Here is a 14372-nt window from a genome sequence, read left to right on the forward strand (position 1 = left end):
GATTTTAGTCCTGCACCAATAGCGACATGGTCTTCCACCAATCAATACAATCACATTAATTATCAACATTAGACTAATTATTTTAACCATAATCACTAATTAATAATTAATAGCAAGTACAAGATAAATTAAACCGTGAATTGAAGTAAACGCGCACTCGTGCTCGGTGTCAATACGACAAAACTCCATGGTCATCTTGCTTATAAACCAACCAGCCTCTTCTCTAACTAAAATTTAAAAAAATCCATTTTCTCATGAATATATTTCCGCTTAAATCAACTAAACCATAAACTCATTAACCGACTACTCAAATATTCAAATAATTTTCTTAAGTTTTATTCTACCTGCCGTTTTTAACGAACTTATGAAACATATTTTACCTTTGTCTCATAAATATACTTATTTTATTAATTATAATTATTTAATTATTATTCATAAGCTCATATTTAGGTCCGTACTTATCTACCATTCCTTGAAAAAAATAAATAAAATGCAATAGATAATTTTGGACGGCACCAGATGTTATCGAGCATTTTACCAGAGTTTTATTATCATGACACTTAAATATTACGGCCATTTATCGACAATTGTATCACAATTTCATTTGTAATACGTTTTATATATATATATTTATACTATTTAGCAGGTAAATTTCTTAAGTAAATTCATTATTTTTTAAAGACTTGTACATATTTAAATATTTTATAATTGACAACCTAGTCCGCCCTAAACTACTGTGATAACTCGTTAATTTAATAATTAAAATATATATATATTTATTTATTTATATTTGTCTATATATGAGAATAATATATTTAATATAAGTGTATTGTAAAATAGCTGCACAGTGGGCGGTATTTTTTTTCACGATATTGTCAGTAACGTAAGCCGTAAGCTCGTCGTAATTAAAACATCAACAATTATCTTAGTATAGACATTTTGTAATCATTATATGATTGGTCTATTGATCATATAAATTAATTAATTAATTAATTAGTAATATTATTGTCTTATGACGCGGGCGTAGGAGACAGTGGAGGCCCTACGGCGGCGGCTTGTTTCGCCCGTCGACGTTTAATCAGCAGCGGGTTGTTTGAATTGTCTAATTGTTTCAAATTAGCGGCATCGTAGTCGACACGCATTGTCGCGAGAGACCGAGTCATCTCTTCTTGTACTTCTGGCCAAAGTTCTTCTCCTTCACGCAAGACTCGCCCGGTATGCAATGGAGTTGGCGGTACTTCTGTGTGTTTCTGTAAAATAATTTATTAATTAGATATTTTTATTTATTTATTTATTTATTTAAAAAGTGAAAGCTAGAAAGTTTATCAAGTAAAAAGCACATACACAAATCCAATTATTTCTCATAACATCTTCGATGGTAAATCTTTCAGCGGGATCTGTGCGCAACATTCCTTTTATCAAATCTCGTGCTTCGGTGCTCACGTGTTCCCATTCTGGAGCGGGAAAGTCGTATTGCCCTAAACGAATTCGCTTTTTCATGCCCGGTGATATGGCTAGGCCGTGGTTGCTGTAAAACGGGGGAAAACCGCACAATAAAATGTACATTATCACTCCCAACGACCAGATATCACAGCTCTTGTCGTACTTTTCTGGTCCCAATACTTCAGGAGCTAAAAATAAATGAATACATTAATTGATAATTTAAATAAAAGAGACATACAAAAAATGTTTTAAAAATTAATGATATTTATGTACAAGTAAAGCTCCGTCTGTTTTTAATAACAGAATATTCACTATTGCGCACATCGCTAATGGATAAATTTCGTCAGCAAGAATGTAACAGCGGATTGATGGTACTCTTTGCATAATTGGATAGAAAATTGCATCGCGTATCAAGTAAAAATCATTATCCCTCGATTTATGCGTTTTTTAAATATTTTGTTTAATATTCAAAGTTTTAAATTGTCAACGCGCAATAAGACATAGAACGTAAACTCAAAATAATATAAATTGATGCTTGAGTTAACCATCAAGACTCAAGTCATATGTGTATTGCCGTAAATGTCATGAAAGCTGATAGTCTCGGCACAATTTATCGATACTTTTTTTCAACCAGTAAGAATACAAGTTGATATTTTAACTCTAATCACCCTGATTTTTTAAACTCGCTGTACAGCTACGGATTGACTGAAGTTTTTCATGGAATGATAATTTTATTTTACAGTATAATTTTTTTATTGACTTACCAACATAATAAGGTGTATAACAGGGTGTTTGTAATGTGTTTTTAATATTAGTCTCCTTGGCAAAACCAAAGTCTGTTAATTTCAGTATTCCCGAGCTATCTAAAAATCATAATTAAATTTTATATATAAAATGTCCATGGACAGTAAAGTCTAGTATTCAAGTTTATTATTATTATTATTTACCTAACTTTGAGTACAAAAGATTTTCAGGTTTAAGATCTCTGTGAGCAATATTCATGTCGTGAAGATGCTTTACTGCAAGACAAATTCCATACATTATTTGTGCAGCTTCTACAATAAATAAAAATATTTCAAAAATAAGTAAATAAAGTCATATATTGTTTGATATTATGCAAAGAAAATATTTCCTTTACCTCTCTCAGTGAACGCGCCTTCCTGGCGATCTTGTATCCGTTGAAAAAGTTCTCCACCCTCCATACTGATAAACAGCAAAAAATGTTTATTATTAACAAATGAATAGATGGTAAAAAATAAAAAATAAAATTGTTATTTAAAATTACCACTCCATTACTACAAGCAGACATTTATTTCCTCCATAAGTGTTTTCATAAACATCTTTAACTTGTACAATATGTTTACAATTAGAAGCTCTCCAGTGTAATTCGACTTCTCTCCGCGCCTTCATACAGTCATAAAGTACCTGAAATAAAATATATAAATATAATACATATAATATAAATAAACAAAATATAAAGCGATAAATTTTTAATTAAAATTATAAAACAGGAAGTGAAAAATTTCCTTCTTCATATCAACGTCAATATCAAAAGATACTAAATCAATAAATAATATTATCATTTAATATCTTTTTTTATTTATCCGTTTCATTGAACCGTGCGCTATATTTTCCGATTATAAAACCGAATCATTGAGAGGGAAATTACTTAGAGTATAAAAATAGCCGATGACGGTGAGACCCGCAGTCTGAATCTCAACCAAACTCAGCTTGATTAACTTTACTAATATCGATGACGTATAATTACACAGACATCTTCATTAAGTATACATTTACTCCTCACAAATAAATATGCCCGACATCTGTACATATATTTCTTTAACTCATTGCTAATAATTGATAATAAATTACCTTAAGGGCGTATTTTTCTCTCGTATTTTTGTCATAGCACTCAACAACTTGTCCATTGATACCAAGTCCTAGTACGTGATTACTTATTTCGTAATCATCAGTAATTGGTGTCTCCTTGGGAACACGATTGTCTAATCGTGATATTGAATATTCCATTTTATTTTTAAATACTTCTGCTTTTACTTCTTTGCTAACAATCTCATCAACTTCTTCTATCACTTTGTTATTATTATCGCTATTACTACTACTATTGATATTATTATTATTTTTGTTGTTGTTGTTGTTGTTGTTGTTGTTAGCAGTAGTAGGAGTAGTGTTACTACTCTGGCCTTGTTCTTTTTCAATGACACTGCTCGGACGATCTACTTTCTTAGACCGTTTCTTTTTTCCTTTAGGTTTTGTAGTCACGTCTAATCGTACCCGTCTTGGCTTTCTGTTAAGAGACAAAAATATAAATTTAAATAACTCATTTTAATTTTCTACCTAATTTTATTTATGAATCATCAATTGAATATTTATAACGTAATACATAAATAAAATATTAGTACACTGTAAAAAATAAGGAGTGATTATGGATTTTATTTAACTCCGGAGTTATGGAGTTTGAGAAAAAATAACTCCGCTTAATTTTACTCCAGGTAATTAAATAAATACCCAGTCATCCACATTCACTCCGTCACTCGAAGTTCCAGAGTTTAAAAAAAATGACTCCGCATACGGAGTAAATAAGGAGTTTAGTTTCCAGCGGAGTGATCTGGATTTTATTTAAATCTGTATTTACTCCGATTCGGAGTTTTGATATTAAAATGAACTTTTCGGAGTTAGTTTTACTCCGAACTGGATTCTCAATATTAAATTAAACTTTCTTTCGGAGTTAATTTTACTCCAGGGGAATTAAATAAATACCCAGTCATCCGCTCCACATTCACTCCGTCATTTGGAGTTCCGGAATTAAAAAAAAAAATAACTCCGCAAACGGAGTAAATAGGGAGTTTGTTTTTTCAGATGATTTCGGAGTGATTTGGATTTTATTTAAATCTGCATTTATTCCGATTCGGAGTTTTAATATTAAAATGAACTTGTAGGAGTTAATTTTACTCCGAACTGGATTTTCAATGTTAAATTAAACTTTTTTTCGAAGTGAATTTTACTCCAGGGGAATTAAATAAATACCCAGTCATCCGCTCCACATTCACTCCGTCATTCGGAGTTCCGGAGTTTTAAAAAAAAATAACTCCGCAAACGGAGTAAATAAGGAGTTAAGTTTCCAGCGGAGTGATCTGGATTTTATTTAAATTCGCATTCACTCCGATTCGAGTAAATTTACTTTGGAGTAAATTTCACTCCGAGGGAATTAAAATAAACAACCATCTGCTCCGGATTTACTCCGCTATTTTTTTACAGTACAATAAATATTATTTGTTAGTAATTTTAATCAGCTTAGCATGCTTTTGAATTAGTAAGCAGTTATCGATTGTTAGTTTTTTAAAAATAATTTTAGTTTAATAAAAAAATAAATAATTAAATGATGAGATAATGAAAAGCAAATGTGAAAAAGTAAAACCACGTTCAATAAAACAAACAATGATGCGTTCCGTGATAGTAAATGTACTCAGTATTATTTTTATACCAATTTCTAATTGATAAGATAAATTACATTACATTTATGAGTACGTATGTCATACATATAATAAGGTACACAAAGCGACACTGCGACACGGACAATTTCATTTTATATAGCAATCAATATAAATATTTTTCATATTATATATCGAATAAAATAAAAAAAATAAATAATTGACCTCCAAAAGGTCCAGCTAGTGATTGACTTGGACATTGATGCTGGGATTCCTTTTATTTAACAAAAATAACTTATTATTTTTTTTTTTTTAAATACTACTCGTTATTGTGTGATTGTGTGAATTTTTTATAAAACCTGGACGACTCCAAAAAATAATTCTTGATATTTTAAAACTCCATACAAAATAAAATAACAAATAATTATTTTACTGCCGCTGAAAATAAATTTATTTCAAAAAATAAATTATTACGGATTATTTATTTGTAAATAATAAATTTTTAATTGATACTAATTCATATATATATGTATATATATATATATATATATATATATAAACACACTTGTCACAAGTGATTTGATGAATCAGCAATATTAGAGTTTTATAAAAACGCTGATATTTATTTAATTATCATACAGTAAAAAATAACGTAATACTTTACTAGTTTCTGGAACTTAAATATTTTCTATAAAAGAATTTGTGTAATCAATTAGTAGTTGACGTAACGCTAACGCACAACCAAATATAGAATTCGAGTGACAAAAAAATATATATAATAATCATATGATCCTGAAGTTAGCAGACAATTAGTAATTTTCGGATTTTTTTTTCAACAAAAAAACAAAAAAAAAAATATGCACATGTAGAAAATTTTAAAAACTACAGGTGCTATTTTTTTTTATAATTTATTGTTTAAAAAAAAGTCCAAAAATTATTAGACGTCGGCTAACTTTAGCATCATATAATCATCAATAAAATTTAAAACGTAAATTTGAAATAATCGACAGTTCCGACAACAATAATCGTCAATAAATTTTTTATGAGTTAATTCAAATGAAAAGAATTTATAACCTCAGCAATTAGCAACATATAATTGCGAAGGAAGTTAATTATTATATATGAAATTTAATTATATTATTTTTCTACTACTACTAATTTTTGTTTATAGTTTTTTTTTATACGAATTTTGTTATAGGAAGAGTAAAATATAAAAGTGTCATTTTAAAAATTTACCAAAGTAGTAATAAATTTTTACACGGTGTCGTGAAATTCTAAGAAGTCGTTCATGGCCATATATCACTCATATTGCGGAGGTGTAGCACCTGTCGATTGTCATGAACAAAATAATCCACAAATGGTATAATTACTATCACAAAATCACACAATAATTTGAATTATTAATGAGATTTAAAAATTCAAATAATTAGCGCACTATTTGAATTTAAATAAAATAATTATTTTAGTGCACTAGTATATTAATAATTGAAACAATAAATTATTTGAATGTTAGGTTGAGGTAAAAATCAACAAACTGAGTACTGTGCATGTTAAAATCTCAGCTGACACTGAATTGTAAAATATAATTATTCAAAAGTGTGTACATACTTATTGTGTATTAGATGTGTGAGTACAATACCGCGTTTGCGCTGTTGCTCTTTAATTTTATTATCGTGATTCTCCGTCGTTTTCTTTGTGGGGAATCTTTAAATTGAATTTCAAACTCCCCGTAGTTTACTTGGATATATTTTGGTGGTATGACGATTTGAATGTACGATTGCTAGTCGATTTTTAATTTTAAAAAGTTGTATAGCTGATTTTAAATGAAAACTTGTTGATTTGAATGTTCGCTGCTTTATTGTAGAATGATGATTTGTAAATTTATAAATTTTTACTTGCTGTGATGATGGTGATGATGATGATATGATGAAGAGGTGATGCACAATCTGTAAAAGTTACCAAGAGCAAGTATGCTGGAAAATCAGAATGACTCATCTTCAGGGCCGTCACTACTGACTTATATTTTTTTAAAAATACTTTCACTTGATTTATTATTGTTATTTTATTTTATTTATACTCGATAATTTATTTTTACAAAAGTTTTATTTATAGATTTTTTATTTATGATAACAAAACATTTTTTAAATTATTTATTATTCATAAATTTGAATTTTAACCGGGAAAAATATTTAAATATAAAACTTGGAAATTCATTTAAAAATATGACACATTTTTCTTAGATATGTACAATTATATATAAATAGTCATATATATGATTACATCTGAATATATTTCCAGAATATTAATAAAAATTCATTTAAAGTTTCGCGCCAAAATGATGTTTTTATTTTTGAATCTATGCAATAAATTTATAAAAAATAATTAAAGGAAACCGAGGACTGGGTAATCGACAATTAAAAAAAAAACTAAAAAATGAGTTAGATATTTATTGATAAATACTCATAAATTTATAAACAAAAATGTGATACTGAAGTTAGCAGACGTCTAATTATTTTTGAATTTTTTTTTTAGGCGATAAACTATAAAAAAAAATTTTTGAAAAAATTGCACCTGCAGTTTTCTAAATTTTCTACATGTGCATATTTTTAGTTTTTGTTTTTTTGTAATTGATTTGGGGAAAAAAAAATCCGAAAATTATTAATTGTCTGCTAACTTCAGGATCATAAAAAAATGGGTTAAGAAAATTATAAAGAATAAATAAATATTTTAAATGTCAGGCTTTATTTAATAACTTGTAATTAAATAATTACAAAACTTTAATCACATTTAATAATGATCATTATAAATAATTGATTTAAATTTTAATAGGCACAATATTTTTTTTTAATAATTTTCTGTACAATACATTATCAATATTTTAATACCTTGACCGTAATTAGATTTTTTTCCATTTGTATACTTAATTAACAACCTTCAGTTAAATTTAATTTATTATCATTATTATTTGTCATAATAATTTTTAACTAAAGTTTAAGACTCGGTACGTTAAAAATATCTGGAGCAAAGGAAGAGAAAAATATTATCACCTTATTTACGTTCTTTATAATTATAAGTGTAAATTATGTCAATTATTGTATTAGACATTAAAATATAATATTTCAATCGTAATAATTAATCAATTAATTAATAATTAATAATATACATTAACTGATTTTTTAAAAATTTACACATAACTAAATCCCATGTACAATCTTTACATATTTAATTATATCTCAAATTATTCACAATCATAATTATTTTTTAAATTAATAATTATGCAATAAAAAAAAAATTGAGTAATTTTATACTCAAATGAAATAAATGTATTGAAAAAAAAGTCAATTAATTATTAAGTTTTATCTAAATTTTGGCATTGAAAAAAAATTTAATTGTAACGAACTATAATTAAACAAATGATTTATGAATGCAATGAAATATTTTGGCGTAAATTCTAATATCTTAAAACTCGTCCAATTATCATTTAATCTTATAATAACTTATTGGTAAAATTAACATTAATGTTCTATTATAACATAATTATCAGACATCAAAACAACGTCAAATCATCGACCATAAGTATTACAATGATGAAATAAAATTAAATTCAACAGGTACAATACTAAATAAATTTAACTTTATCATCTAACAATTATACTTATTTTCTCTTTTTTTTCACCAACAAAATATATATCACCGCATCTATATATTTTTTTATACTCAAAAATACTTATCATATCGAAGATTAAATTATTTGTTTTTTTTTCTATAATAAAATTTTTAAAACGTAATCCAAAATGCATCTAGATTTCGATAAAAAAATAATCCATCTTAAATATGTTTCCAATGCTCACAATATAAAATTCAACAGTTTATAATTAATACATTGAGCAATAACACCTTGTATGACTATTATAATTTAAAAAAATATTAAACATGTTAACTAAATTACCACCAATTTGTTTATTATTATTTTATCAAAAGCCAGATAATAATCTAAAGTCTAATTAAGTCTCATATTTAATTTGGAACAAACGTAAACATTTAAGTATGTTTATAAACTCGACAATGCCATTTTATAATTTTAAAAATAATATTATTAAAAAAAGAAAAATACTCATTATAATAAATGTATAAAATAAATCTTCGAATATTAAACGTTATAACAATTAATCCTTACTCTTAGGTAACGATTGGCATTGCACAAATAACAATTGTCATACCATTTGGGCATCTGATTCTGTTTTACAATCCTGCATACCAAGTATATAAGGCACGACTGAAGCAACGCTGACTCTGCCAATGAGACCCGCGAAAAATAAATCTTCCAAAACACGTGGATTTATTGCACGAAGCGGAGCTAGTCTTAGTAATAGTCGAGGTAGTCGGTCTGATCCAACTCGTTGTTGTAATTCACTCCATGCTGCTTCCTGCAGCACTTCGACCTTCTTACGCCAGGCGTCAGCTAGAATATTGTCTATTTCACAAGACAACAAATACATGACAATTATTAATAATATTCCCGATATGGTAATAATAATAATAATAATTAATGCTATTAACCTTTGGCGGGAATTATAAGGTCATAAATGATGACTCACCTGAACTGAAGAGTGTCAGAGCCTTGAGGTAGGCGTACTCCGTTGAGTCAACCTGCATTTTATGAAGCGAACTAACGCAATCCTGGAGTCTGCATATGTGCTCAGTTATCAATTTAACTTTGCTCGCTGTTATTTTTTCCTGAGCGATGCTCGCCTGCAGGTGATTTATAATTGACGTCAAAATACTGGGTAGCGACAGAGTGTATGCACACTGCGCAAGACCTAAAGTAAACAACTGACCCCATGAGCTTCGTACCAGAGAAGTCTGAACATCCGAGCTATATAAAATACATGGATCCAATTACCAATACAATAAGCGGATTACGTGGGATTAAAGGTTTTATTTATAAAATAAAATAAAATAGTATAAGAGAAAATCAATATTTACGGGAGTGCTTGAAAAGCGGGTATTCCTCGTGCCCAGTGAACGGATAAAAATAACAACCTCGCAGCACTCTCACAAATATAGTGAATTGATAAGTATGCTGGAGCTGGACTAGGTGCCCGTAGTTCAAAGACTGTGTGCCGCTCAAACAAAAGCTGGCCAGTCCACTCTTCCTCTGGCTCATCGGATCCGTTTACACTCTATTTAAATAAAACAACCTTGAGTTAATACTACTAACTCATAAATAATTCATAATAATAAACAAACAAATGTTATTATGATATACTGTCGCTCTTACATCACCAATGAGTTTAGCCATTCCCTCAAGCGCATGTGAAATGAGCAAACGTTCACGTGCCAGAGTCAATGCATCACTCAGATCACTGTCACTGCTTTGGTCTTCGACACTTGGACTTTCTGGTGGCTCCCAAATGGGTGCTGTCTCTGGTGCTGATTGTTGAGGCTCTGGTTTAACTCTCGCACTGCGATTACTTAATTTAGTGCTTGCTGCTTCACCGAGTACCGGTTTTCGCTCATGCTGCACCGCTGTAACACCCCAAGCTTGCTTATGTTTATTATATTCATCTAGTAAACCCTCCAATAACTATCACTATTTATCAATAGTTAAATTATTGCCATTTAAAAAACTAATATTATTATTATTATAATAAATACAATAAAGTAACTCACAGTCACTTCTCATTCCCATTGCCAGGCATTTTTGAAGCCGACAATACTGACAACGATTCCGATGATGTTTAGTGACCTCGCAGGATTTACTTCCTCGGCACTGATAGCCCAGTTGTTTACGGATACTCCGCTTAAAAAAACCTTTGCATCCTTCGCAACTTATCGCGCCATAATGACGCCCACTTGCACGGTCACCGCAGACGACACACAATTCTAGCGACAGCCCAAGGCCCAGAGAACCTCTAACATCTCTCGCTAATTTAACCTGCAATAAAAAATTTAAATCATCAGTTACTATTTACCAACAGCTATCAGCTTGATAATAAATAATGATAAATAAATTACCTCAACGTCTGTGTTATTCAAGTGCTCAATGCCGCTGTGTATGTGTACCATACCACGATGGTGCCCCAAATTACGGAAGTCTCTTCCCATTTTGTAATCAACCTTCTCGTCCAGTATGTCGGAGTGATTATTTTGATCGCGTTCAATATCTCTCTGTTTAAAAAAAAAACAATAATGGATAAGTAAATACGCCAGTACGCCTGTTTAAAACAATTCAACAATGAAAAAGTAACTTGTACGAACTACTAATAGTAGTTTAAATAAAAAAAATCTAAAAAACGGTTGATCCTGCGGGACAACTCTAAAATTTCCCGCTCGGAAGGTCGAAAATATTATAACTTGTAAATTTTCGAGCTCAAAAAATTGTTAGACTGAAAGAACATACACAGAAAAAAAGGATTTCTTGGCGCAAAAAATTTTTACTTGACCCAAGAAATTTTTTGTATTATAAAGTGAAAACAAAACTTTTCTTGGGATAAGGAAAAATTTTCTCGGATCAAGAAAAAAATTTTTTAGGCGAGAAAAAAATTCTTGAGCCAAGAAAAATTTTTGTCTTCAATTCATAATACAAAATATTTCTTGCGCCAAGAAATTCTTTTTTTCTGTGTACATTTAACTTGGCAGCAATTGAAAGAGCTCATTAAGACTTAGAACTGATTACATTTAGAGACAAATTGGGCAACTGGTTTATTTTTTTTTCTTATAAATCGTAAACTTCTCGAACGATTGACTTGAAAATTTAATCAGATCTAAGTCTTAGTGAACCCTTTCGATTGCCGGCAAATGCCCTCGAATCGATCGATTCGTTCCAAAGATATCGTCAGACAAAAAAAAGTTTACAACGAACGTTTATCTACAAATGGTCAAAATAATTTCCTATGACCTCAAAAAATCAAGATCTACCAAAAACTCGATTTTCAAAAATCGGTCCAAAACCAATAACTTACATTTTTTTTTAAATTTCAAATTTTTATAGCGGGAAATAAAAAAATTACCTCAGTATCAGGATCAACAGAATAATCCATGTTACGATGATGCCTCAGGTCATGAAACTCAACTTCTCCTTTGCGTTCGACCTCACTGTCATTCAAATTGTCGCTGTCACACTGATCCAGCTCTCTGTCCATATTGTTCATCAGTCAGAGCCAGTAACACCTACACACACTTACACACCTAAAATGATAACAAAATAAATACACTTATTATTAGAGTATCAAAGTGTGTTAAATGATAATGACAAACGTCAATTTACTAATCGATAGCAGTACATTTTTAAACATTACATATTTAACTTAACGACTTAAAAACATTTTTTTACCCCTGCTTGAAGTATAACTTCGTTCATTATTTATCTACAATTATTAACAAATAGGTATACAAGTTCCCCTTCCTCTCGTTAAAATATTAATAAAACCGTTCCCTTCGCTCTCATTTTCTCGGTTGGCTGACGGCATTTTTTTTCTTCTTATTTCATATATATATTTTCTTTTATTACTTTTTACGGTAAGGAAAAGATGGCTCAACTTACATTGCATTAACTCCTACGTTTTATTTATTCCTCATTAACGCGTTATAAATTTTTGTAACGAAACGCGCGCTTTATGTTTTTTTAAATATTTTTTATTTCAACACGAAATATAAAAGTATAAAAATGTCACGGCGAATTATGAGTCAGAAAAAAACGAGTTAAATAGCGACGAGTGTACATAAAACGACGCAAATATATATACATATATATATATTAAGACATAATAAAAATGATAAGTGTGGGCGGGTCACAACTTGACACGTATTATACCTGTGACGAGGTAACGTATCACACACACCGCACCTAGGTAACACGAAAAGGTCACGGAGTTTAAAAAAACGTTGTCTGAGTAGCCATTTCGTGTCTTTCAGTGGCGTGCCAGATCAGCGTCTTTACTTAAATATATACATATATTCAGTACAAATACCTATAAATATAAATATACATATAAATATTTATAAAAATATAAATATGACAATTAATAAAATCAACCTGTACCCATTTTATCAAACAAACTAAATACGCATTAAAAATAAAGTTGATTATTTAAAAATAATGACAATACGCTACCTGTTATTGTGCGGCAATTAGTGTCAGCATTTGCGTACTGTTTGGATTTGCACACGCGGATCAGCATTTAAATAAAACTTGTTATTAAAAATAATGATAACAATTCTGTAGACTTAATTTCTTGTGTTTCAGTTTAGTCGTCGGTGATTTTAAGACTGAGTCTGACTGAGACTGAGACTGAAACTTGGTGGTCTTGTCTTAAAATACATACAAGACTAGTGGGTGTAATGCACATCTGCCACGAGATCACATCGAGTTTATTGTCCGTAGACTAAACGTTGGTCAAAGTTATATTGATGATATTGTAGAGTATATATAAAATACTGAACCGAGTAGACTACCACTGATGTGAGTAAAGTAGACGACACAGGACACACCGACGAACACTTTTAGCTTATGGAGGACAGATGTCAGCAACAGAAGCAGCAACACACACACTGACAGGATCTGAATATAATGCGGGAGAGTTTAAAGGTAACAAAACAGGCAACCTTGCACACACAGGTGAACGCAACTCTATCTATCAGAGCAATGGTAACTGGTAACCTGTAACACTCACCGTGGTGTGGTTCCACTGCTGGCAGTCCCCCAGACCCCCAGTCCCCAGTCCCCAGTGCCCAGGTCAACTTCAGTCACTTTGTCGCTCTTTGCTCTTCTCCTCTCTCGTCTGCCCACTCCACGAGCCGCTCATTCCACTCTACTCTACTTCTCCATTCTACTCAACTCTTTTCTACTCGCTTAGTTTCTGCCCCCAGTTTGTGTCTCTCTCCTCGGGCCGGTTGCTGGTGGTATGGCCGTATGGTGACTGGCTCGTGGAGTTGAAAGCACACGGGCCAGGTGCATTAGTCGTGACTTCTCTCGTTCTATTCTGTTTCCAGGCTTGTCCTCTTGCCCGCCTTTACCTTTACTTCTAAGTCTTGACTCACATCACTCGCTGCTGTGCTGGCTGATGTTTACTCTAGACTCTGAAAGTATCAGAAAAAAAATAATAATAATGAGAATAACAATTACTAGGGACGAGACTGTATATTTATAAATGTATACTTTACTGATGTAGTTCAAGATGTTTTTTATTGGCGCGTTAGTTATTGATTTAAAAAGCCCGCGAAATTTTAAATTTTTTAAATTGATAATTTTTTAAATTAGCTGGCGTCTAATAATTTTTGAATTTTTTTAAGAACGATAAGTTGAAAAAAATAATATTTCAAAAAATTGCAGCCAGAGTTTTTTTAATTTTCTACATGTGCATATTTTTAGTTTTTTTTTTTTTTTATATTGAATTGTTGAAAAAAAAAATTCGGAAATTAATAATTGTCTGCTAACTTCAGGATCATGAAATGAAAAGATGAGGATTTTTTTTTTTA

General features: G+C 30.3%; 2 protein-coding genes across 6 annotated transcripts; both read right to left on the reverse strand.

Moving 5' to 3' along the window:
* Positions 1–85: 85 nt before the first annotated feature.
* LOC130664222 (MAP kinase-activated protein kinase 2) lies at positions 86–6467 on the reverse strand. Its single transcript, XM_057464074.1, has 9 exons — positions 6129–6467; positions 5118–5330; positions 3316–3748; positions 2729–2868; positions 2582–2646; positions 2391–2498; positions 2208–2306; positions 1345–1631; positions 86–1250 (listed from the first exon to the last, which is right to left on the reverse strand). Exons 2-9 carry the CDS (start codon positions 5150–5152, stop codon positions 1011–1013), a joined length of 1407 nt encoding a protein of 468 aa, XP_057320057.1. The 5' UTR covers positions 5153–5330; positions 6129–6467; the 3' UTR covers positions 86–1010.
* Positions 6468–7615: 1148 nt separating this feature from the next.
* On the reverse strand, positions 7616–13965 carry LOC130664221 (orphan steroid hormone receptor 2). Of its 5 annotated transcripts, none has more exons than XM_057464070.1 (8): positions 13568–13965; positions 11906–12083; positions 10911–11063; positions 10566–10830; positions 10174–10436; positions 9879–10075; positions 9491–9768; positions 7616–9366 (listed from the first exon to the last, which is right to left on the reverse strand). In XM_057464070.1, the coding sequence occupies exons 2-8, from the start codon at positions 12044–12046 to the stop codon at positions 9107–9109; spliced, it is 1557 nt and encodes a 518-aa protein (XP_057320053.1). In that variant the 5' UTR covers positions 12047–12083; positions 13568–13965; the 3' UTR covers positions 7616–9106. The 5 variants fall into 5 exon arrangements, with proteins under 5 accessions (XP_057320053.1, XP_057320056.1, XP_057320052.1 ...); XM_057464073.1 differs by lacking the exon at positions 13568–13965 and adding an exon at positions 13009–13561 and having other exon boundaries at positions 10174–10421; XM_057464069.1 differs by lacking the exon at positions 13568–13965 and adding an exon at positions 13009–13561.
* Between the last annotated feature and the right edge of the window lie 407 nt (positions 13966–14372).

Source organism: Microplitis mediator, chromosome 2 (genome assembly GCF_029852145.1).
Source record: "Microplitis mediator isolate UGA2020A chromosome 2, iyMicMedi2.1, whole genome shotgun sequence".
In the NCBI taxonomy this organism is placed as follows: Eukaryota; Metazoa; Arthropoda; class Insecta; order Hymenoptera; family Braconidae; genus Microplitis; species Microplitis mediator.

Coding starts and splice junctions, on each gene's coding strand:
- LOC130664222 (XM_057464074.1), bottom strand. CDS start 5,152: ATGTCCAAGTCAATCACTAGCTGGACCTTTTGGAG. Junction 2,499..2,581: donor AGGCGCGTTCACTGAGAGAG/GTAAAGGAAATA, acceptor TATTTATTGTAG/AAGCTGCACAAATAATGTAT. Junction 1,251..1,344: donor TGAGAAATAATTGGATTTGT/GTATGTGCTTTT, acceptor ATTATTTTACAG/AAACACACAGAAGTACCGCC.
- LOC130664221 (XM_057464070.1), bottom strand. CDS start 12,046: ATGAACAATATGGACAGAGAGCTGGATCAGTGTGACAGCGACAATTTG. Junction 11,064..11,905: donor CTGTTGATCCTGATACTGAG/GTAATTTTTTTA, acceptor TTTTTTAAACAG/AGAGATATTGAACGCGATCA. Junction 9,367..9,490: donor TCTGACACTCTTCAGTTCAG/GTGAGTCATCAT, acceptor CTTGTGAAATAG/ACAATATTCTAGCTGACGCC.